The sequence below is a fragment of the Canis lupus genome, chromosome 32, assembly GCF_003254725.2.
Source record: "Canis lupus dingo isolate Sandy chromosome 32, ASM325472v2, whole genome shotgun sequence".
In the NCBI taxonomy this organism is placed as follows: domain Eukaryota; kingdom Metazoa; phylum Chordata; class Mammalia; order Carnivora; family Canidae; genus Canis; species Canis lupus.
Window position 1 is genome coordinate 4,395,913 of NC_064274.1, and position 24,561 is coordinate 4,420,473.

General features: G+C 37.7%; 1 protein-coding gene across 1 annotated transcript; it reads left to right on the plus strand.

Moving 5' to 3' along the window:
- The first annotated feature begins 8,906 nt into the window (after positions 1-8,906).
- On the plus strand, positions 8,907-18,170 carry LOC112644335 (small nuclear ribonucleoprotein F). Its single transcript, XM_025422601.3, has 2 exons — positions 8,907-8,940; positions 17,769-18,170. Exons 1-2 carry the CDS (start codon positions 8,907-8,909, stop codon positions 18,113-18,115), a joined length of 381 nt encoding a protein of 126 aa, XP_025278386.3. The 3' UTR covers positions 18,116-18,170.
- The last annotated feature ends 6,391 nt before the right edge of the window (positions 18,171-24,561 follow it).

The window sequence follows — 24,561 nt, forward strand, 5'->3', positions numbered from 1 at the left end:
TGGGAAGAATAAACTGGAGTTGTCACGTCAGTTCTTTTCCCGTTTCCTCTTGGAAAACTGTTGCTAGTAGCTTCCTACTGGGAACATGCCACCCATGTCTCCCTGAGAGACAAACTCTATCCCTATGGTGCAGTTCCGTATGCTCCAGCACTATTTGTTCTTGGGCAATTCTACTCACCTGGAGTGCTGTAAAAAGGTTGACTTACTTAATCTTCACATGATATAACTTACCCTATCTAGGCAAAAGAGATGCTATTTTGGCCTATAACTATAACTTTTTGCATTAGTATATTTGTTCAAAATTTAGGTAGTGAAGAAAATGGCTACATCACGTGAGTTTCCAAGGAATTCCAGTATTTTTTTTTTTGGTTTATTTTATTTAAGTTTGATTTGTCAGCATATAGTATAACACCCAGTACTCATCCCATCAGTGGTCTCCTCAGTGCCCGTCACCCAGTTATCCCAATCCCCCCACACACCTCCCCTTACAAAACCCTTTGTTCATTTCCCGGAGTTATGAGTCTCCCTCTCTAACTTTTCCCACTCGGTCCTTCTCTTTTCCCTTATAATCCCTTTCACTGCTTCTTATATTCCTTGTATGAGTGAAACCATATGATGATTGTCCTTCAATTGACTTCCTTCACTCAGCATAATACTCTCCAGTTCCATCCATGTCAAGCAAATGGTGGGTATTCATCCATTTGATGGTTGAGTAATATTCCATTGTATATATAGACCACATCTTTATCCATTCATCTGTCAAAGAACATCGTGGCTACTTCCACAGTTTGCCTATTGTGGACATTGCTGCTATGAACATTGTGGTGCAGGTGTCCTGGAGTTTCACTGCATCTGTAACTTTGGGGTAAATACCCAGTCGTGCAATTGCTAGGTCATAGAATAGATCTATTTTTAACTTCTTGAGGAATCTCCACACAATTTTCCAGAGTGGCTGCACCAGTTCATATTCCCACCAACAGTGCAAGAGGGTTCCCCTTTCTCCACATCCTCTCCAACATTTGTGGTTTCCTGCTTTGTTAATTTCGCCATTCTCACTGGTGTGAGGTGGTATCTCATTGTTGTTTTGATTTGTATTTCCCTGATGGCAAGGATGCGGAGCATTTTCTCATGTGCTTGTTGGCCATGTGGAGGTCTTCTTTGAGATATTTCTTTTCATGTCGCTGCCCATTTCATGATTGGATTGTTTGTTTCTTTGGTGTTGAGTTTAATAAGTTCTTTATAGATCTTGGAAACTAGCCCTTTATCTGATACGTCATTTGCAAATATCTTCTCCCATTCTGTAGGTTGCCTTTTAGTTTTGTTGACTGTTTCTTTTGCTGTGCAGAAGCTTTTTATCCTGCTTAAGTCCCAATAGTTCATTTTTGCTTTTGTCTCCCTTGCCTTCATAGATGTATCTTGCAAGAAGTTACTGTGGCCAAGTTCAAAAAAGGTGTTGCCTGTGTTCTCCTCTAGGATTTTGAAGGATTCTTGTCTCACATTTAGATCTTTCATCCATTTTGAGTTTATCTTTGTGTATGGTGTAAGAGAATGGTCTAGTTTCATGCTTCTTCATATGGATGTCCAATTTTCCCAGCACCATTTATTGAAGAGACTGTCCTTTTTCCAGTGGATATTCTTTCCTGCTTTGTCAAATATCAGCTGAAAATAGAGTTGAGGGCCTGTTTCTGGGTGGGTTCTCTATTCTGTTCCATTGATCTATGTGTCTGTTTCTGTGCCAGTACCACACTGTCTTGATGACCACAGCTTTGTCATACAGCTTCAAATCCGGCATTGTGATGCCCCCGGCTCTGGTTTTCTTTTTCAATATTCCTCTGGCTATTCGGGTCTCTCTGATTTCACACAAATCTTAAGATTATTTGCTCCAACTCTGTGAAGAAAGTCCATGGTATTTTGACAGGGATTGCACTGAATGTGTAGATTACCCTGGGTACCATAGAGATCTTCACAATATTTATTCTTCCAGTCCATGAGCATGCAGTGTTTTTCCATCTCTTTGTGTCTTCCTCAATTTCTTTCAGAAGTGTTCTGTAGGTTTTAGGGTATAGATCCTTTACCTCTTTGGTTGGGTTTATTCCTAGGTATCTTATGCTTTTGGGTGCAATTGTAAATGGGATTGACTCCTTAGTTTCTCTTTCTTCAATCTCATTGTTAGTGTATAGAAATGTCACTGATTTCTGGGCATTGATTTTGTATCCTGCCACACTGCCGAATTGCTGGATGAGTTCTAGCAATCTTGGGGTGGAGGCTTTTGGGTTTTCTATGCACAGTAACATGTCATCTGTGAAGAGGGAGAGTTTGACTTCTTCTTTACCAATTTAAATGCCTTTTATATCTTTTTGTTGTCTGATTGCTGAGGCTAGGACTTCTAGTATTATGTTGAATAGCAGTGGTGAGCGTGGACATCCCTGTCATGTTTCTGATCTTAGGGGAAAGGCTCCCAGTTTTTCCCCACTGAGAATGATATTTTCTGTGGGCTTTTAATAAATGGCTTTTAAGATATTGAGGAACGTTTGCTCTATCCCTATAATCTGAAGCATTTTGATCAAGAATGGATGCTGTATTTTGTCAAATGCTTTCTCTGCATCTATTGAGAGGATCATAGGGTTCTTGTTTTTTCTCTTGTTGATGTGATCTATCACATTGATTTGTTTTACAAGTATTGAACCAGCCTTGCATCCCGGGGATAAATCCCACTTGGTCATGGTGAATAATCTTCTTAATGTATTATTGGATCCCATCGGCTAGTATCTTGGTGAGAATTTTTGCATCTGTGTTCATCAGGGATATTGGTCTATAATTCTCCTCTTTGGTGGGGTCTCTGTCTGGTTTTGGAATTAAGGTGATGCTGGCCTCATAAAAGGAGTTTGGAAGTATTCCCTCCCTTTCTATCTTTTGAAACAGCTTTAGTAGAATAGGTATTATTTCTTCTTTAAACGTTTGATGGAATTCCTCTGGGAAGCCATCTGGCCCTGGACTTTTGTGTCTTGGGAGGTTTTTGATGACTGCTTTAATTTTCTCACTGGTTATCGGCCTGTTCAGGTTTTCTATTTCTTTCTGTTCCAGTTTTGGTAGCATGTGGTTTTCCAGAAATGCATTCATTTCTTTAGATTGCCTAATTTTTTGGCATACAGCTATTCATAATATGTTTTTAAAATCATTTATATTTCCTTGGTATTGGTGGTGATCACTCCTCTTTTTTTTCATGCTTTTATTTATTTGAGTCTTTTTTCTTTTTAATAAGGCTGGCTAATGGTTTATCTATCTTATTAATTCTTTCAAAGAACCAACTCCTGGCTTTGTTGATCTGTTCTACAGTTCTTCTAGTGTCTCTTTCATTGAGTTCTGCTCGAATCTTTATTATCTCCCTTCTTCTGCCTAGTGTAGGTTTTACTTGGTCTTCTTTCTCTGATTCCTTTGGGTGCAAGGTTAGCTTGTGTATTTCAGTTTTTTCCAATTTTTTGAGGGAGGCTTATATTGCAATGTATTTCCCTCTTAGGATTGTTTTTACTGCATCCCTAAGATTTTGAATGGTTGTATCTTCATTTTCATTAGTTTCCATGAATCTTTTTAATTCTTCTCTAATTTCCTGGTTGACCCATTCATCTTTTAGTAGGATGCTCTTTAACCTCCATGTGTTTGAGTTTCTTCCAAATTTCTTCTTGTGATTGAGTTCCAGTTTCAAAGTATTGTGGTCTGAAAATATGCAGGGACAATCCCAACCTTTTGGTATCAGTTAAGACCTGATTTGTGATGCAATATGTGGTCTATTCAGGAGAAAATTCCATGTGCACTTGAGGATATGTATTCAGTTGTGTTCATATGGAAAGTTCTGTATATATCTGAAATCCATCTGATCCAGTGTATCTCTTAGGGCCATTGTTTCTTTGCTGATGTTCTGCTTAGAAGATCTGCCATTTGCTGAAAGTGCCTTGTTGAAGTCTCCTACTATTACTGTATTATTATCTAAGTATTTCCTTACCTTGATTATTATCTGATTGGTATACTTGGCAGCTCCCACATTAGGGGCATAAATATTCATGATTGTTAGATCTTCTTGTTGAATAGACCCCGTATGTATGATATAGTGTCCTTCTTCATCTCTTACTACAGTCTTTGAGATAAACTTTGATTTATCTGATATGAGTATTGCTACCCCAGCTTTCTTTTGAGGACCATTTGAATGGTAAATGGTTCTCCACCCCTTCATTTTCAGGCTTTAGGTGCCCTTAGGTCTAAAATGAGTCTGTTGTAGACAGCAAATAGATGGGTCTTGCTTTTTTATCCAGTCTGAAACCCTGCATCTTTTGATGGGATCATTTAGCCCATTCATGTTGAGAGTAACTATTAAAAGATATGAATTTCATGTCATCGTATTACCTATTTAGTCTCTGTTTTTGTGGATTGTTTCTTTGGGCTCCTTCTTTCTTTTACAGGGTCCCTCTTAATATTTCCTGGAGAGTTGGTTTGGTGGTCATATATTCTTTCACTTTCCACCTATTCTGGGAGCTCTTTATCTCTCCTTCTCTTCTGAATGGCAGCCTTGCTGGATAAAGTATTCCTGGCTGCATGTTCTTCTCATTTATGACTCTGAATATATCCAGCAGCCCTTTCTGGCCTGCCAGGTCTCTGTGGCAAGAGACACAGAGACCTATACCTGTTATTAATCTGATATTTCTCTCCATATAAGTTAAGAATCTCTTGTCTCATGCTTCTTTAAGACTTTTCTCTTTATCTTTGAAATTTGTAAGTTTCACTATTAAATGTTGAGGTATTGAATGGTTTTTATTGATTTGGGAGGGAAACCTCTCTATCTCTTCGATCTGAATGCCTGTTTCCTTCTCCAGATATGGGAAGTTCTCAGCTATGACTTGTTCAGATATATTTTGTGGTCCCCTCTCTCCCTCTCTTTCTCTCTCAGTCTTTTCTGGAATCCAAATGAGATGTATACTATTCTTTCTCAAGCTATCATTTATTTCCCTAAGCCTTTCCTGTGGGTTCTTAATTGTTTTTCTCTTTTTTCCTCAGCTTCCTTCCTTACCATCAACTTGTCTTCTGTGTCACTCACTCTTTCTTCCATCTCATTAACCCTAGCAGTTAGAACATCCAGTTTGGATTGCATCTCTTTTAATCTTTTTGTAATTTGGGCCGATTAGATCTCAATTCTGCAGTAACAAAGTCTCCTGTGTCCTTTATGCTTTTTTCCAGGGCCACCAGTAGCTTTATAATTGTACTCCTGAATTGAATTTCTGACATCAAATTGAAATCCATATTCTGTAACTCTGTGGCAGAGAGTGTTGTTTCTGGTTCTTTCTTCTGTGGTGAATTCTTCCTTCTAGTTATTTTGTCCAGTGCAGAGTGGGTGTATGAGTAGGCTGAGTCAAAAATATCAACCATGACCTAAATAAAATACACCCTAGATGATTCCAAAGAGGTCAGAGTCCAGAAAATAAAAGGAAAAGATTAACAGAAAAAAATAAAAGGACCACTAAAATGAAAAACAAATTTTAAAACAAAGGAGTAAAGATTTAAAAAAAAAAAAAGAAGAATAAGAAAAGAAAAGGCAAAAAAAAAAAAAACAAAGGAGAAAGAAAAATAGGGGAAAAAGGAGAAGATGGTGGTGGTGAGGAAGGGGTAGTGGAGAGAGAATATAGTCTACCTGAGTGTCCTAGAGGGTGATCCTCTTGGTTCTGAGTTTATTTTGTTCTATATTTAAAAGATGCTCGATCCTAAATTTATATAAACCAACAATACCTATAGAAAGCCTCAACATTGACCACCAAAACATAAACAAGATAAAAGAGGGGGGCAGAATGGGAAGGAAGAGAGAATATGATCTCATAGAATAAACCAATATTGTATTCCACTTGGTTCTGGGTGTATGTTGGTCGTGTTTTAGAAGGCACTAACTTCCACCCTTATAAAACAGAATGATGCAGGAAAAAAAATCCCATATCTAGTATATCTACCAGCATTATTTTTAAAGATTTTATTTATTTATTCATGAGGGACACACAGAGAGAGAGGACACAGATGCAGCCCTATCTACCAAAATTAAATCAAATACATTGAAGAGAATCCAGAAGTCAAAAATATATCTACAACATGTAATTGTAGAAATACAAAAGTCAAGAAGGAAAAACCTTAAAAGTGAAGATAACTACAAATAACTACAAAATATTGTAGTTAAGGTGAGAAAAGAGAAAAAGTATTGGAACATTTTAGTCTGAAATAAAAACGAGTCATAATGGAAAAAGAAAAAATAAAAAAGACCCTTTGGTTATATATATTATTTTCCCTCAGTCCTGGAGCTTTCCAGTGCTACTTGATTGATAACTTTGCTCTTCCCTAATTCTTCCAGCTGATCTTCTGGGGAAGGTGGGTCTGCCTTGCTGACTTTCAGGTGTGTGTACCTGGGGGAGATGTCCCCCCTGCCAGGTGCCGGGATCAGTGTGAGCTGTTTACCCTGTGAGTCCTCTGTTCCCTGGTGGCCCCGCCCCTCCCAGGCACAAGGTGAAACAAAAAGGAAAAACAAAATGGCAGCAGCCAGATCTCCAGACCTGGGATCAGCTCCCTCTGAGTAACCAACTGCAGCTCCCAGTCCACACTGGCCCAGATACTCCTGGGGGAAGGCGTGAGTACACTGATCTGCACAGATTGGGGACACCCAGTGGCAGGAGAGTTCTTGCTTTCCTGTGCCCATCACACTTTTGCCTGTTCCGGAGGGCATGGAAGATTTCTGACCTTGTCCACTTGGGCACCCTGGGATCCAGGGCCCTATGCTGCTGGACCCACATTCCCAGGGACTGCCTTTCCCAAAGGGAATGGGGGGCACAGCTACCTCTTTCCACTGCCAGGATATACGGTAAAGGGAGCTCCATAACTGGCCCGCCTAATTGACTGGCTTCTCCCAAATGACCCCAGAGGGCTGTGGTGCTCCAGCTCTTTACTGAAATCGGACCTCGGTTGAGGTCTCCGGGGTGCCCCTCCTCTTGTAGTGACTCTAGCAGTTTTGAGGCTTCACTGACCCCCCTTCTTGCTAAGCACTTTTCCATCAGGGAAAACTCTGGCGCTGATTTTTAAAGTTCCAGCTTCTCCAGGGCGGGCTTTCCTGCCACGGAGGCTCGCTAGTCACGGTTCCCCACCCCGACTTTATTCTCCCTCCCCCCCACCTTCCTATCTTGTTAAAAGTGAAAACTTATCTCTGTAGCTTTCCAACTATTCTTTCTTAAAATCTAAGGTCAAATTCATAGGTCTTCAGGATGTTTTGAAAGTTATCTAGGTAAGTTAGTGGGTCTAGGTGAGTTGAGGACCCTTACTCTTCCACCATCTTGCCCCTCCCTCCGAATTCCAGTATCTATTTTAAGAGAGAAAAGTAATATCCATTCAGTTTACCAAAGAGCCTTGGTTTTTATATTATTTGACCCATACATTTTTATCTAAAAAAAATTAAAGAAGTGTAGTCATATGTATGCATAATTATTTTCTTAATATTTATACATAAGAATTTTTATGATTGGAAAAATGTAAATATCCAACAACAGGTAGCTAGTTAAGTTGCAGTATATCCTTAAAATGGAATTCTATGAACATATTAAAAATAATATTGTAGACTTCAAATTCTGACCAGATGAAATATAAAGACCAAATTTACTCTCCTACTTTAAACGACTAAATACATGGGCAAATAGAAGAAACAATTTCCAGACATAGCAACAAGCAGCATAGGACTGTGATCCTTGAGGGATGGGAAGCAAACATGTTGAGCTGTACATTCTCATCAGCTTACTGCTTGCAGACTGCCATTTCCAGTCCACAAAATAGGAAGGAAGGACAGTAACAGAAATCAAAGCAACAATAATTTGCTGGACAAAGTAATGAAGATAAGGAAGCTCTATACAGAAAGCCCCATAGATCTATAGATGAATCCCACTGAGTCTTTGGCTGAGTATTGATCTGCAAATATGTAAAAGAAAATTATTCAAGGTCAGGAGGAAAAAATACCAAAGAGAGAGAGGCAAAACAATTTTGGAGTTCACACAAGACTGAAATAATCCATCTTCTCAGCAGTCAGAATGGAAGATTTCATAATACATGGTCACTAGATAGAATTCTCAGTAGGGCATCACCTTAGTAATAGAGCTGAATTAGTTCCAGATTAAAGGATTCTTTATATTTACAAAGGTTAACCTAGACAGGATACCACTGATTAACTGTGTACCTGCACAAAATCTATCATTACTTAAAAGAATAAATAAAAATCCATGAACCTACAACTATATGGTCAACTAATCTTCAACAAAGCAGGTAAGAATATCCAATGGAAAAAAGATAGTTTCTTCAACAAATGGCATTGGGAAAACTGAACAACAACATGCAGAAGAATGAAACTGGACCACTTTCTTACACCATTACAAAAATAAATTCAAAATGGATGAAATACCTAAATGTGAGTCAAGAAACCAACAAAATTCTGGAGAAGAACACAGGCAGAAATCTCTTTGACCTTGCCATAGCAACTTCTTACTACACACATTGCCAGAGGCAAGGGAAACAACAGGAAAAGTGTACTGAGATTTCATCAAGATAAAAAATTTCTGCACAGTGAAGGAAGCAACGAAACTAAAAAACCTATGGCATAGGAGAAGATATTTGCAAATGACATATCTGATAAAGAGTTAGTATTCAAAATCTATAGAGAATCTATCAAACTCGATACCCAAAATACAAATAATCCAGTTAAGAAATGGACAGAAGACATAAATAGCCACTTTTTCAAAGAAGACATACAGATGGCTAGTAGACACATGAAAAGATGCTCAACATCACTCATCATCAGGGAAATATAAATCAAAACCACAAGGATATACCACTTCACGCCTGTCAGAATGGCTAAAAATAACAACACAGACAACAACAGATGTTAGTGAGGGTGTGAAGAAAGGGGAATCCTCTTACACTGTTGGTGGAAATACAAACTGGTGCAGCCACTTGGAAAACAGTATAGAGATTCCTCAAAAAGTTAAAAATATAACTACCCTATGACCTGCAATTACACTAGTAGGTATTTACCCAAAGGATACAAAAATATTGATTCGAAGGGGCACCTGCATCCTGGTGTTTATAACAGCATTATCAGCAATAGTTAAACCATGGAAAAAGCCCAAATATCCATAGACTGATGAATGGATAAATACATATATACATATATGTAGAAATAAATAAATACATAATGGAATATTACTCAGTCATCAAAAAGAATGAAATATTACCATTTGCAATGACATGGAAGGAGCTAGAGTGTATTAAGCTAAGTGAAATAAGTCAGTCAGAGAAAGACAAATATATGATTTCAATCATATGTGGAACTTCAGAAACAAAACAAATAAACATATGGAACATATGGAAAGGAAAAAAAAAGACAGGGAAGTAAACCATAAGAGACTCTTAACTATAGAGAACAGAGTTGATGGAGGGAGATGGGTGGGGGATAGTTAAATGAGTGATGGGTATTAAGGAGGGTACTTCTTGTGATGAGCACCGGGTATTATATGCAAGTGATGAAAGAACTAAATCCTACTCCTGAAACCAATAGCATTCTATATGTTAAGTAGCTAGAATTTAAATAAAAACTTGAAATAAAAAAACACCCATCAATCAACCACATATTTTTTAAAGATTTTATTTATTTATTTATTTATTTATTTATTTATTTATTTATTCATGAGAGACACAGAGAGAGAGAGGCAGAGACACAGGCAGAGAGAGAAGTAGGCTCCCTGCAAGGAGCCCGATGTGGGACTAGATCCAGGATTCCAGACCCTAGGATAATGCCCTGAGCATAAGGCAGACACTCAATGGCTGAGCCACCCAGGCATCCTAGCCAACCACATATATACATGTTTGGCATCTAATAAAAAATTACAAGGCATGCAATGCACATAAATAAGAAAATATGACATATAACCAGAATAAAATCAAACTATAGAAACACACAGAGAAATGACATAAATAATGGAACTAGCAGACAGGAATATTAAAACAGTTAATATGAGTAAGCTCCATATATTTAAGAAAGTAAAGAAAACTAACCATGATGAGGAGAGAAATAGTGGGTATATATTTAAAATTATACTGCTGGAGATGTAGAAATATTATACCTGAAAAGAAAAAAAAATGATAGAATGTAATCAACAGTGGGTTAGACACTGCAAAGAAAATATCAATGAATTTAAAGACATAACAATACTAACATTCCAAAACAAAAGACCAAAGAGAAAAAAATACTGAAAAAATTAATGCAAAGAGCATTTGCACTCTGATCAAATATACAAGTGATTAAAGCCCCAGAAAGAGAGAAGGAAGTGGAAACAAAACAATATTTGAAAAAATAGTGGATAAAAATTTCTAAATCTGGGGATGCCCGGGTGGCTCAGCAGTTGAGCATTTGCCTTTGGCTCAGGGCGTGATCCCAATTCGGGGATCGAGTCCCACATCCAGCTTCCTGTGAGGAGCCTGATTCTCCCTCTGCCTATATCTCTGCCTCTCTCTCCATGTGTCTCTCATGAATAAATAAAATCTTTTTTAAAAATTTCTGAATGTGATGAAAATACTGATCCCACAAATCTAGCTTAATGAACCCCAAGCAGAACATTCAAATGAAGAAAAACATGCCAAAACGTAACAATCGGGGATCCCTGGGTGGCGCAGTGGTTTGGCGCCTGCCTTTGACCCAGGGCGCGATCCTGGAGACCCGGGATCGAGTCCCACGTCGGGCTCCCGGTGCACGGAGCCTGCTTCTCCCTCTGCCTGTGTCTCTGCCTCTCTCTCTCTCTCTGTGTGACTATTATAAATAAACAAAGAAAAAAATATAAAAAACAAAACAAAAAAAAAAAAAAACGTAACAATCAAGTTGTTGAAATGATCATTCAATATGTGCAAAAGAAATGGTTGACTAAATTGAACACCCATTTATTTCTTTTATTACAGAGGATTTTTATTTTATTTTATTTTATTTTTTTATTGGAGTTCAATTTGCCAACATATAGCATAACACCCAGTACTCATCCCGCCAAGTACCCCCTTAAATGCCCATCACCCAGTCACCCCAACCCCCCACCCACCTCCCCTTCCACGACCCCTTGTTCATTTCCCAGAATTAGGTGTTTCTCATGTTTTGTCACCCTCACTGATATTTTCACTCATTTTCTCTCCTTTCCCTTTATTCCCTTTCACTGATTTTTATATTCCCCAAATGAATGAGACCATATAATGTTTGTTCTTTTTCAATTGACTTATTTCACTCAGCATAATACCCTCCAGGTCCCTCCACGTCGAAGCAAATGGTGGGTATTTGTCTTTTCTAATGGCTGAGTAATATTCCATTGTATACATAGACCACATCTTCTTTATCCATTCATCTTTCGATGGACACCGAGGCTCCTTCCACAGTTTGGCTATTGTGGACATTGCTGCTATAAAAGGTACAGGTGTCTTGGCGTTTCAATGCATCTATATCTTTGGGGTAAATCCCCAGCAGTGCAATTGCTGGGTCATAGGGCAGTTCTATTTTTAACTCTTTGATGAACCTCCACACAGTTTTCAGAGTGGTTGCACCAGTTCATATCCCCACCAACAATGCAGGAGTTTCCCCTTTCTCCACATCCTCTCCAACATTTGTTGTTTCCTGCCTTGTTAATTTTCGCCATTCTCACTGGTGTGAGGTGGGATCTCATTGTGGTTTAGATTTGTATTTCCCTGATGGCCAGTGATGCGGAGCATTTTGTCATGTGTTTGTTGGCCATGTCTACGTCTTCCTCTGTGAAATTTCTGTTCATGTCTTTTGCCCATTTCATGATTGGATTGTTTGTTTCTTTGCTGTTGAATTTCATAAGTTCTTTATAGATCTTGGATACGAGCCCTTTATCCGATATGTCATTTGCAAATATCTTCTCCCATCTGTAGGTTGTCTTTTAGTTTTGTTGACTGTTTCTTTTGCTGTGCAGAAGCTTCTTATCTTGATGAAGTCCCAATAATTCATTTTTGCTTTTGTTTCTCTAGCCTTCATGGATGTATCTTGCAAGAAGTTGCTGTGACCAAGTTCAAAAAGGGTGTTGGCTGTGTTCTCCTCTAGGATTTTGATGGAATCTTGTTTCACATTTAGATCTTTCATCCATTTTGAGTTTATCTTTGTGCATGGTGTAAGAGAATGGTCTAGTTTCATGCTTCTTCATGTGGCTGTCCAATTTTCCCAGCACCATTTATTGAAGGGAGTGTCTTTCTTCCAGTGGATAGTCTTTCCTGCTTTGTTGAATATTAGTTGACCATAAAGTTGAGGGTTCTCTTCTGGATTCTCTGTTCTGTTCCATTGATCTATGTGAACACCCATTTATGATAAAATTCTCCATAAATTATAGATAAAAAGGAACTTCCTCAACCTCCACAAATTATAGGTTATAAGGAACTTTCTCAACCTACCTAAATGGTGATAGATATTTACTTTTAGTGGTGAATGACTGGTTCATTCTTAGTGGTGAATGACTGGTTACTTTACCTGTAACACGAGGAAAGAATGACCACTATTAGCACTTTTATTCAACATGACCTTGGAGATCCTACCCAGTGAAATAAGGCAATAAAAATAAATACAAGTCGAGGATACCTGGGTGGCTCAATTAGCACCTGCCTTTGGCCCAGGGTGTGATCCTGGGGTCCCGGGTCAAGTCCCATGTCGAGCTCCCTGAATGGAGCCTGCTTCTCCTTCTGCCTCTCTCTCTCTCTCTCTCTCTCATGAATAAATAAATAATATCTTTAAAATAAATACATACATACATACAAGTCATTCACGTTGGAAAGGGGGGAAATCATTTTTTAATAGAAGACACATGGTCTATGTGAAAAATCCTAAGGAATCTCAAAAAAGCTATTAGCTTCCATAAGTGAGCTAAGCAAAGTCACAAGATAAAAGGCCAGTCTACATATACCAATTTTATTTCTATATTCTATCAAGACACATTTGGAAATTGAAATTAGGGAAGCAATACCCTTACAATAGTATCCAGAAACAGGAAATATTTTAGGATAAATCTGACAAAAAATGTGCAAAACCTAATATAGGAAGCTATAAAATACTGCTGAGAGAAATTTTAAAAGACCTAAACAATTAGATAGATATACCATATTCATAGACTGGAAGATTCAATTATTGTTCAGATGTCAATTTTCCTCAAATTAATCTAAATATTCAACTGAATTCCAATCAACATCTCAATAGTCTTCTCTGTTTAAACTGACAATTTCTAATTCTAATAGAATGTATGTAGTCATGCAAAGAAACTAGAATAAACAAAACAATTTTGAAAAAAACCTCCATGGCAGAGAGAAAGTATGTTCTATAAGATTTGGAAAGAACATTTGTAGAAATCTTCTGAGAATGCCTGAAAATTCCATTCAGTGATTACTCATCATAAGTAAGGCATTCAACTCCAGAAAATGCATAGCTGATAATTGCTACTGGCTTAATTAGAAATGCTAAGACTTGAAACTAATATTTGCTTTGTGCATTTTGTCGGTTTCTTAATAATCCTGACATTTACATATAATTTTAAAATAATTTTTATTATAAGAGAATTAACGTTTAGTGCAGAGCATTATGATTAAGAGAACAAGACATAGAGTCAAATTGTGTGTGATTAAATTCTAATTTCATTATTCACTTGGACAAATTATTCTTACATTAGTCAAGTTACTCACCAATACCTGGCTTCCTCATATATATAATGGAAAATATGATGACATTTATGTCAAAGAGTGGTTGAGATTATTAAAATGAGATGTTATATGTAAAGTATGCATTTCTCAGTTGATAAGAAATAGAGCTCCTGCAATGTAGACCAGAGCAAGCAAGAGCAAACAGGCAAATAATCCACACTTAAGAGAGCATGGTTCTTTGGTGGCTAGTTAAGTCATCTCAGCCACACTTTTTATATGAGAAAAATTACATACATAATGATATGTAGACCTTAGCAAATCCATCCTGCTGCAACATGAAAAGAATATGTAGTTGAGCAATCAGTCACATAACAAATTATACCAAATATACTAAAAGAATGAATGGTCCTTTTCTAAATCCAATAAAAGCAGAGATGGATTTCCCATGAAGATAATGAATGTTAAGCTTCAAGACCCTCCTTTGCATGAACCCCTTCCAAGCTCATGAGAGAAACTTTAGAAATATATTTTTTTGGTGATATATTTTGTAAAATTTTTGAAAAAAAATTTTAAACACCTCTATGGAGATATAATTAATATATGAGAAGTGGAACACACTTAATGTATACAATTTCATGAGTTTGGAGATATGCATACTTAAGAAACCATCACTACAATCAAGGTAATAAATCTATTCATCACCTACAAAAGTTTCCTCCCGTCCCTTTTTTTTTTCTGTTTTGTGGTAATAACATGAGATCTACAGTCTTAAAAAATTATTAAGTGCACAATACTGAATAGTTAACTTTAGGCACCATGTTGCACAGATCTCTAGAATGTGTTCATCTTGAATAACTGAAATTTCATACCTATTGAACAATGATTCCCCATTTCCCTCCCCCTCCAGCCCTTATCAACCACTATTTACTGTTTTTCTAACTTCGACTATTTTAGATAACTTATATAGTGGAATTATGCAGCTATTTGTCCTTTTGTGACTGGATTATTACACTTAGCATAATGTCTTACAGGTTAATCAATGTTGTCACATGTGGCAGGATTTCCATCTTTTTTTAATTTGACTGTAGTTGACACACAATGCTACATTAGTTTCAGGTGTACAACCTATTGATTTGATAAGTTTATATATTATGCTATGTTCACCAAAAGTATAGCTACTATCTAGCCCATTAGATTGCTATTGCAGTATCATTGACTGCACTCCTTATGCTCTGCTTTTTATTCCCATGACTTAGTCATTTTTTATACTGGAAGGCCTGTATCTCCCACTTTCTTTCACCCATTTTTCCCAGCACCTCCTGCCCCTCTCCCCTCTGGCAACCATCAGTTTGTTCTCTGTATTTATAGTTCTGACTCGCTTTTTGTTTATTCATTTTTTTTAGATTCCATTTGTGAATGGAATCCTATGATATTTGTCTTTCTCAGTCTAACTTATTTGACTTTGCCTAATACCCTTTAAGTCCACCCATGTCTCAAATGTCTCAAATGGCATAACCTCATATTTTTGTGGCTGCGTAACATTTCATTGTAAGTATATACCACATTTTCCTTATCCATTCATCTATTGATGGATACTTAGGTGGCCTGCATGCCTTGGCTATTATGAATAATGCTGCAATAAACATAGGGGTGCATATATCTTTTTGAGTTACTGTTTTCATTTTCCTGGGTAAATCCCAATAGTGGAATTATTGGATCATATTGTATTTCTATTTTTAATTTTTTGAGGAACCTTCATACTGCTTTCCACAGTGGCTGCACCAATATACATTCCCACCAACAGTGCATGAGCGTTCCTTTTTCTACACATCATTGCCAACAGTTTTTTCTTGTCCTCTTGATTTCAGTCAGGCTTTCTTTTTCTCTTTCTTTCTTTCTTTCTTTCTTTCTTTCTTTCTTTCTTTCTTTGCTACATTTTTTTAAATTTAAATTCAAGTTGCCAACAGATTGTATAATACCCAGTGCTCATCCTATCAAGCACCCTCCTTAGTACCTGTCACCCAGTTACCCCATTTCTTTCTTTTTTAAAGCTGAATAATATTCCATTGTGTGCATATATCACATTTCCTATTAAGTGTCTTTCAATTGATCCTTAGGCTGTTTTCATATCTTGGCTAAGTGAATAATAGTGCAATGAACAAAAGAATGCAAATATCTCTTCAAGATCTTGATTTCAGGGGTTTTGTTTTGTTTTTCAAACCTACACCTTTAACTACTTTTCAGTAAATTTAAACCTTTGAGGGGTACAACATCACACAGATTCTGTGGCTTTTGCAAGAAGGTTGCTTTGCAATTTGGCACAAACCAAGCCACTGTTTCCATAAGCATGAATTACTTTTCCTTAGATTACTCTGATTTTGTTCAGTTTGCCACCAGGAGTCACTGTGTTATTCTTTGCTTTGTACACATAAGTACATCTTCTTACCTAGATAGAATTCAGTTTCATCTCTAACATAAACACCTTCACTTTTATGCTCCCTCTGGTTCTGGACACCCCACTTACAGCCAGCAAAAATGGCCTTGAACCACTGCCTTCCAGATATATTTGTCATTTAGAAGTTCTGTTCCCACTCTGAGAAAGAAACTGAGAGTTGCTGAAGGGGAGGTAGGTGGGGGATGGGGTAACTGGGTGATGGGCATTGAAAAGAAAAGAAAGAAAGAAAGAAAGAAAGAAAGAAAGAAAGAGAAAGAGAAAGAAAGAAAGAAAGAAAGAAAGAAAGAAAGAAAGAAAGAAAGAAAGACAAAGAGAAGAAAGAAAGAAAGAAGAAGAAAGAAAGAGAAAAAGAAGAAAGAAAGAAAGAAAGAAAGAAAGAAAGAAAGAAAGAAGAAAGAAAGAAAGAAAGAAGAAAGAAAGAAAGAAAGAAAGAAAGAAAGAAAGAAAGAAAGAAGAAAGAAAGAAAGAAAGAAAGAAAGAAGAAAGAAGAAAGAAAGAAAGAGAAATAGAAGAAAGAAAGAAAGAAAGAAAAAGAATGAAAGAAAGAAAGAAAGAAAGAAAAAGAAAGAAAGAAAGAAAGAAAGAGAAATAATAGTTAAACAACAACAACACCTAAGTCCTGTTGCCAGCAGGCCTCCATAGGCTCCAAGGTGGCAGGGAAAAAAAGACCATTATTTTGGATATATACCCAGAAGTAGGATTTCTGGGTCATATAGTAGTTCTATTTTTAATTTTTTTAATTTTTTTTTATTTATTTATGATAGTCACACAGAGAGAAAGGCAGAGACATAGGCAGAGGGAGAAGCAGGCTCCATGCACTGGGAGCCTGACGTAGGATTCGATCCCGGGTCTCCAGGATCGCGCCCTGGGCCAAAGGCAGGCACTAAACCGCTGCGCCACCCAGGGATCCCCTATTTTTAATTTTTTGAGGAGCCTTCATATTCATTTCCATAGAAGCTATACCATTTTACATCCCCACCAACAATGTAAGTTTTCCAGTTTCTCCACATTCTCACCAACATTTATATTTTGGGGGTTTTGTTTTGTTTTGTTTTGTTTCTTTGTTTTTGATAATAGGTATCCTAATGAAATGGTATCACATTTGGTTTGGATTTGCATTCCCTGCTGATTGGTGATTTAAGCACTTTTTCACATATTTCTTGGCCATTGGTATGTCTTCTTTAGAGAAAAGTCTTTTCAAATCCATGGCCCCTTTTGTAATTTGGTTTTTGGGGCTTTTTGTTTTATTTTGTTTTGCTATTGAGTTGTAGGAGTACCTTATTTATTTTGGATATGAACCTCTGATCAGATATATGGTTTGCAAATATTACTCTCATTCCATATGTTACTTTTCATTCTATTGATCATTTCCTTTGTTGTACAGAAGCTTGTCTATTTTTGCTTTTGTTGCCTGCACTTTTGGTGTCATATCCAAAAAAATCATTGCTGAAGCCAATGTCAAAAAGGCTTTCCCTATGTTTTCTTCTAGCAGTTCTATGGTTTCAGGTCTTACACTTAAGTAAATAATTCACTTTGAGTTGATTTTTGTTTACAGTTTAAAATAAGGATCTCATTTCTCTGGAAGCTTTGCGGTTCGCGCCGGGCCGGAGTTACTCCTGTCACGAGGGACGGGCTACAGCTGGGCTGGCGGCGAGCAGCCTGCCGCATTGGCTTGTTTTGCCTCTCAATCCGAAACCTTTTCCGAATGGATTAACAGGAAAGCCAGTAAGGGTGAAACTGAAGTGGGGAATGGAGTACCAAGGTTACCTCGAATCTGTAGATGGCTATATGAATATGCAGCTTGCAAACACAGAAGAATACATAGATGGAGCGTTGTCTGGACATTTGGGTGAAGTTTTAATAAGGTGTAATAATGTCCTTTATATCAGGGGTGTTGAAGAAGAGGAAGAAGATGGAGAAATGGGAGAATAGCATCTTTTGTGGAGAATGTTTTTTATATATATTTCTAGACAATAAACATTTTTTTCAACTTGAAAAAAATAAAATAAAATAAAAAAGGATCTAACTTCATTCTTTTGCATGTTGGATATACAGTTTTCCCAACATCATGTGTTTCCCAACATTATTCTTGGCATCTCTGCCAAAGATTAGTTTACTGTATAGCCATGAATTTACTTGTGGGATCTCTATTCTGTTCCATTTGCCTATGTCTTCCTTCATGCCAGTAGAAAAATATTTTAAATGCAATTGATTAAGACTTCTGCATCTTTCCACTCCAACTCAACACAAAATTGAGATATAAACCCTATGTCAATGCTATGAACTAAATTGTATGCCCCCTCAAATTCATATGTTGAAGCTTTATGTCCCAGAATATGATATTTGGAGATGAGGCCGTAGGAGGGTAATTAGGTTTAGATGAGGCCATGAGGACCCTCATGATGGGTAATACCCTCAAAAGAGATATCAGAAAGTTTGACTCTCTTTCCACTGTGGGAGGAAGCAACTGACAACAAGCCAAGAAGAGAGCCCTCATCAGAATCCAATTATAATGGCACCCTGATCTTGGGCTACCAGCCTACAGAACTGTATGGAAACAAATTTCTATTGTCTAAGCCACCTGGCCTATAGTATTTTGTCAGGGCATCCTGGACAGATCAATACAGCTATCAAATGCCAATTTTTAAATTATAACCCACATTATAAAGTAGAGATCATGACCACACACACACACACACACACACACACGCATATTTCACACGCAAAAAAAAACACTTACAATATGTTTTATATATATATATATATTATATACACACACACACATTCTCTCTCATAGTTTTCTATTCAACTTCATTTTATAAAATGGTGATCACGATCCTATTAATTGATTTATAGCCTCCTAATAGATCACAACCCATCATTTGAAAAGTACTGTTCTTTATGACTATTTTGGCTTATGTGTGGACTTAAAAATCCATTACTATAACTTGAATGATAGCCTCCATTAGCTTTAAGAAAGTTTGAACTCTATTGAGTGAGAAATAAAGATATTTAAATCCTAACAGACTCATTCTGCCAATTATTCATGTACATTTTATATACATATACATTGTATTAGAGGAAATACCTCAACTGTCCCTCTGTATACATACACACGCACACATGCACAAGAACACACACACACACTCACTTATTCACTCACATACTTTCACTCCCTGTATTTATATGATAAATTTGATTGCTTTTTCAGTGACAACTGCAATGAAAGCTCCCTGCAGCGAATCACAGGAGTCTGAGTGAAAGGGTTATTTTAGTGGTTCTTCACCATCCGAGAATTGCACTGAACCACAAGAGTTTTCTGACAGGACTTGGCAAGCTTTTCATTATATTCAAGATTGTTTATTCTGTTGGCAAATTTATCATAAAGGGGTTTGGCTCTTCTCTAAATTACACTGTGCATGTTTGGGTGTATTTGCATATATGTGTGCATGTGTGCACATGCGCACATATATGTAAATATTCTATAAAATATATAGACATAGATGAATATATAGAAATATTTTCTTAATCATTTAATGACAATATTTGTGTCTGAGTTATTATAATGTTAAATAATTATATACTTACAGGGCACCTGGCTGGCTCAGTGGTTGAGCATCTGCCTTCAGCTCAGGGAGTGATCCTGTGGTCCTGGGATCAAGTCCTGTATCGGGCTCCCTGCAGGGAGCCTGCTTCTCCCTCTGCATCTGTCTCTTCCTCTCTCTCTGTCTGTGTCTCTCATGAATAAATAAATAAAATCTTTAAAAATAATAATTATTATATACTTAGAAAATACATAATGTTGATGGAATAATGCTAAAATACTACCTCCTTACTACAGTATATACTTAAAATGCACTTTTCAGCATCAATTCTGGATGTCATAGAAGAAAATGACCCATGAGAACATGTACAGTCATAGTGTACACAGAAAGGATGTTTTAAAATACAAGAATATTAAGAAGCTTCTATTTTTCCAGTAGATGATCAAAAGATTTACTCAATTCTTTTCTTTCTGCATCTGATGAAGAAATACCTTTGCCCTTCCTCTTCGTATTTTCTCTTGACTGGAATTCACCTGCTTATTTGCTCACTTTGGTCATTTCAAGAATGGGCAAAATGAATTTGGAGTAAGGGCATGATCAGCAACTTAAGGCATCCAATAAAAGTCCTTGGTGTAACTCCTGGAATCATGCACAGCAATCTGCAATAAAATTAGATGCTCCCAAACCCCCAGCTGTTTAACCATGCCAGAGTACCATACAGAATAGCTACAGAGATATGTAGTCAGGTAAGGGTCAAGAGATGAAGGGAGTGAAGGGCTAAAGAAGTGGAAGAAAACTCAGAATTATATTCACTATCTATTGTCATTTAAGAGCATACCCAATTTGTTCCAATTTTAAGTCAATTTATGCTTTGTACCTACTAGCTGAGTGAGCACAATAACTGGGCCATTAATAATTCCTTACTTTACAAATTACTAATCAAATCTAATTATTGCATTTTCCAAAATACCAAATCTCTATTTTATCTTCATCTGCCTAGTTATCTTTTCTCTAATCCATATTCTATATAAATCTCAATCATTTTTTTCTTGCTTTTTCCAATATAACTCTTTCAAGCTTTCAAACTGCTACATGCTATTTCCTTTGACTATAGTGTCTTCCCTCCTGTTCTGGCAGGCTACTACTCACTACTACTCATCTCTAACAATCAACCTGAGATAATTCTCTTCTGTGAATCCTCCGACCACCCAAGCAAAATCACTCCCTACCTTTTACCACAGCTATGAGTCCATTATAGTCTTTGATCTTTCTCTTCTTCCTCTTCTATTAGATTATAAGCTCCTTGAGAGTTGACACTGTGTCATATTTATATTCCATCTTCAGTGCCTCTTATAGGAGATGGTTTTAGTGTATTGGATTAATTAATTGATTGATCCACTGATGAACATATGTGTTCTAGGTTCTTTACTCTTCTTGGGAGCCCTACTTTATTATGAAGCATTTATCTCTGTCCTTTCTGTATTTTACAAAATGTGTTTATTAAAACTTCATGAGGTTACTTTGTACTTCTTTTGAGGTCTGTCTTCTTTACCTAAGATTGAAGCAGACATCATAATCTAGTCTCACTTGAGAATTGTTATCATCAATGGTGTATTCGCTGGAGTATGTTTACATTATGTTGGTTGCTTTGAATAATCAGAGACAAGTTGTTTTGAAAACTTTCATCACCACTAGTACCTTTATTTCCTAACAAAGGACTTCTCTAGCAGAGCATATATCTCTAATAAGTCTTAGGTCAATAATAAAATCAGGATTAACTATTTGTCATAGTTTCTGCTGAATTTGAGAATGCTTTCCTCTCTAAGCCAGACATCTCTGTCTGAAGATAAAACATTTTAATTGTTAATGGTCCTAGAATTAACATTATTTTCTCAGTAATTATATCCCAATGATAGGGGATTACTTGTTCCTAATTGCTGATTCTCTGCATGTTTGTCCAATATGCCATACCCAGAAGGAGAAAAAGTGCTCTTATATTTATGATTTTTTATAGTTTTTCCAGGCTGAAATTAGGAACTATTTCTCCTACAGTAAAAATTATAATTTCCTTTTGCTTTGTTTGGAAGATAGAGACAAGGTTTTCCTTATTTTTATATGAGGATATATACATATCAAAATACTAATCAAGTATAGTTCCTAACCAAAGGAAACTTTAGAAAGGAATCTTATTCATTTTTTCTTTCAATTCAGTGATGGAACATTTCAAAAAGGAGCCCAGCAACCTTGAGTCACTTTGTTTAAGAAAAATAGGGGGGGGGGGGCAGGGCAAGATGGTGGAGGAGTAGGGTCCCCAAATAACCTGTCCCCACCAACTTACCTAGATAACTTTCAAATAATCGTGAAAACCTATGAATTTGGCCTGAGATTTAAAGAGAGAACAGCTGGAATACTACAGAGACAAGAGTTTGCCCTTCTAACAAGGCAGGAAGAAAGAAAGAAAGAAAGAAAGAAAGAAAGAAAGAAAGAAAGAAAGAAAGAAAAAAGAAAGAAAGAAAGAAAGAAAGAAAGTCAGGTTGGGGAGGGGCCCCGCGAGGAGCTGGGCTAAGGCCAGGCAGCTAAAGCCTCCAGGACAAGAAAGCCCAGCCCTGGAGAAGCAGGAGCTTTAAAAATCCACACTGGATTCTTCCTGGATGGAAAGGCGCTTGCAGGGAACTCAGGCAGGATCCCAGGAGGGGCAGTGGAGCCTCCAGGTTCCCAGGGTCACTAACAGAGGGTGTGAGCCCAGGGGAGAGCACCCACACCACAGCGGAGCTTGGTAAATGGCTGGAGTGCGCCTGGTGGGGCCTCGGGAGCAGCTCAGACGGCAGCTCTGGGCAGATGGGGCTGTGCAGCCCTGGGAGCCAGATTCCAGCAGTAGGGTCCCCAGATCCCAGGGTGCCAGAAGACACAGCCCAGGATCCTGTGCTCCCCTAAGGACAGGCAGTGGCGGAAAGGGCACAGGACAGTGAGGACACTCCTGCCACTGGGCACCCCAACCTGTGCAGATCAGCGTCCCTACCCCGGGATCATCCAGGCCAGGGTGGACTGGGAGACTGTGGTAGTTACTGAGGGAGCTGACTCTAGGGCTGGAAAGCTGGCCGCCGCCACTGTTGTCGTTCCTCCTGGTGTCACCCTGTGCCTGGGACGGAATGGGGCCCCAGGAAACAGAGGCCTCACAGGATAAACAGCTCCCACTGAGCTGTGCACCTGGCAGGGGGTGGGGCAGCTACCCCAAGTGAACATACCTGAGAATCAGCATAGCAGGCCCCTCCCCCAGAAGACTAGCTGGAAAGACAGGGGAAGAGCAAGTTCTGGACTGAGCAGCATTGGGAAACTCTAGGGGATGTCAAGGGATTTACATTATATAGAACCAGAGGATACACCTCCTTGTTTTGTTTTTTGTTTATTTGTTTGTTTTTCTCTTTTTTTCTTCCTTTTTCCAGTACAACTCGTTTTTAGCCACACTGAACTGAGCAAAATGACTAGAAAGAAGAGCTTGCCACAAAAGAATCAGAAACCATACTCTCTCCCACAGAGTTACAGAATTTGGATTAAAATTCGATGTCAGAAAGCCAATTCAGTAGCACAATTATAAAGCTACTGGTGGCTCTGGAAAAAAAGCATAAAAGATTCAAGAGACTAAATGACTACAGATTTTAGATCTAATCAAGTCAAAATTAAGTACCAATTAAATGAGATCCAATCCAAACTGGAGGTCCTAACGATGAGGGTTAATGAGGTAGAAGAAAGACTGAGCAACATAGAAGACAAGTTGATGGCAAGAAAGGAAGCTAAGGAAAAAAAAGAAAAACAATTAAAAGACCATGAGGAAAAGTTAAAGGAAATAAATGACAGTTTCAGAAGAAAAAAAAAATCTACATTTAATTGGGGTTCCAGAGGGCACCGAAAGGGACAGAGGACCAGAAAGTGTATTTGAACAAATCATAGCTGAGAACTTGCCTAACTTGGGGAGGGAAACAGGCATTCAGATCCAGGAGACAGAGAGACCCCCCCCAAAAAAAAATCCATAAAAACCATTCAACATCTCAATATTTAATTGTGAAACTTGCAAATTCCAAACATAAAGAGAAAATCCTTAAAGCAGGAAGAGACAAGAGATCCCTAACTTATATGGGGAAAAGTACTAGATTAACAGCAGACCTCTCCACAGACACCTGGCAGGCCAGAAAGGGCTGGCAGGATATATTCAGGGTCCTAAATGAGAAGAACATGCAGCCAAGAATACTTTATCCAGCAAGGCTCTCATTCAGAATTGAAGGAGAGATAAAAGAGCTTCCAAGATAAGCAGAAACTGAAAGAATACGTGCCCACCAAACCAGCTCTGCAAGAGATATTAATGGGGACTCTGTAAAAGAAAGAGAAAATCCAAAGAAACAATCCACAGAAAGAGGGACTGAATAGGTATTATGATGACACTAAATTCATATCTTTCCATAGTAACTCTGAACATGAATGGGCTTAATGACCCCATCAAAAGGCGCAGCGTTCCAGACTGGATAAAAAAGCAAGACCCATCTATTTGCTGTCTACAAGAGACTCAATTTGACCTAAGGACACCTGCAGCCTGAAAATAAAAGGTTGGAAAACCATTTACCATTCAATCGGTCCTCAAAAAAAAAAAAGCAGGGGTAGCAATCCTCATATCAGATAAATTAAAGTTTATCCCAAAGACTGTAGTAAGAGATGCAGAGTGGCACTATATCATACTTAAAGGATCTATCCAACAAGAGGACCTAACAATCATGAATATTTATGCTCCTAATGTGGCAGCTGCCAAGTATATCAATTAATTAATAACCAAAGTGAAGACAT

Coding starts and splice junctions, on each gene's coding strand:
- LOC112644335 (XM_025422601.3), top strand. CDS start 8,907: ATGGCTAAAAATAACAACACAGACAACAACAGAT. Junction 8,941..17,768: donor CAACACAGACAACAACAGAT/GTTAGTGAGGGT, acceptor TTTCTCTGGAAG/CTTTGCGGTTCGCGCCGGGC.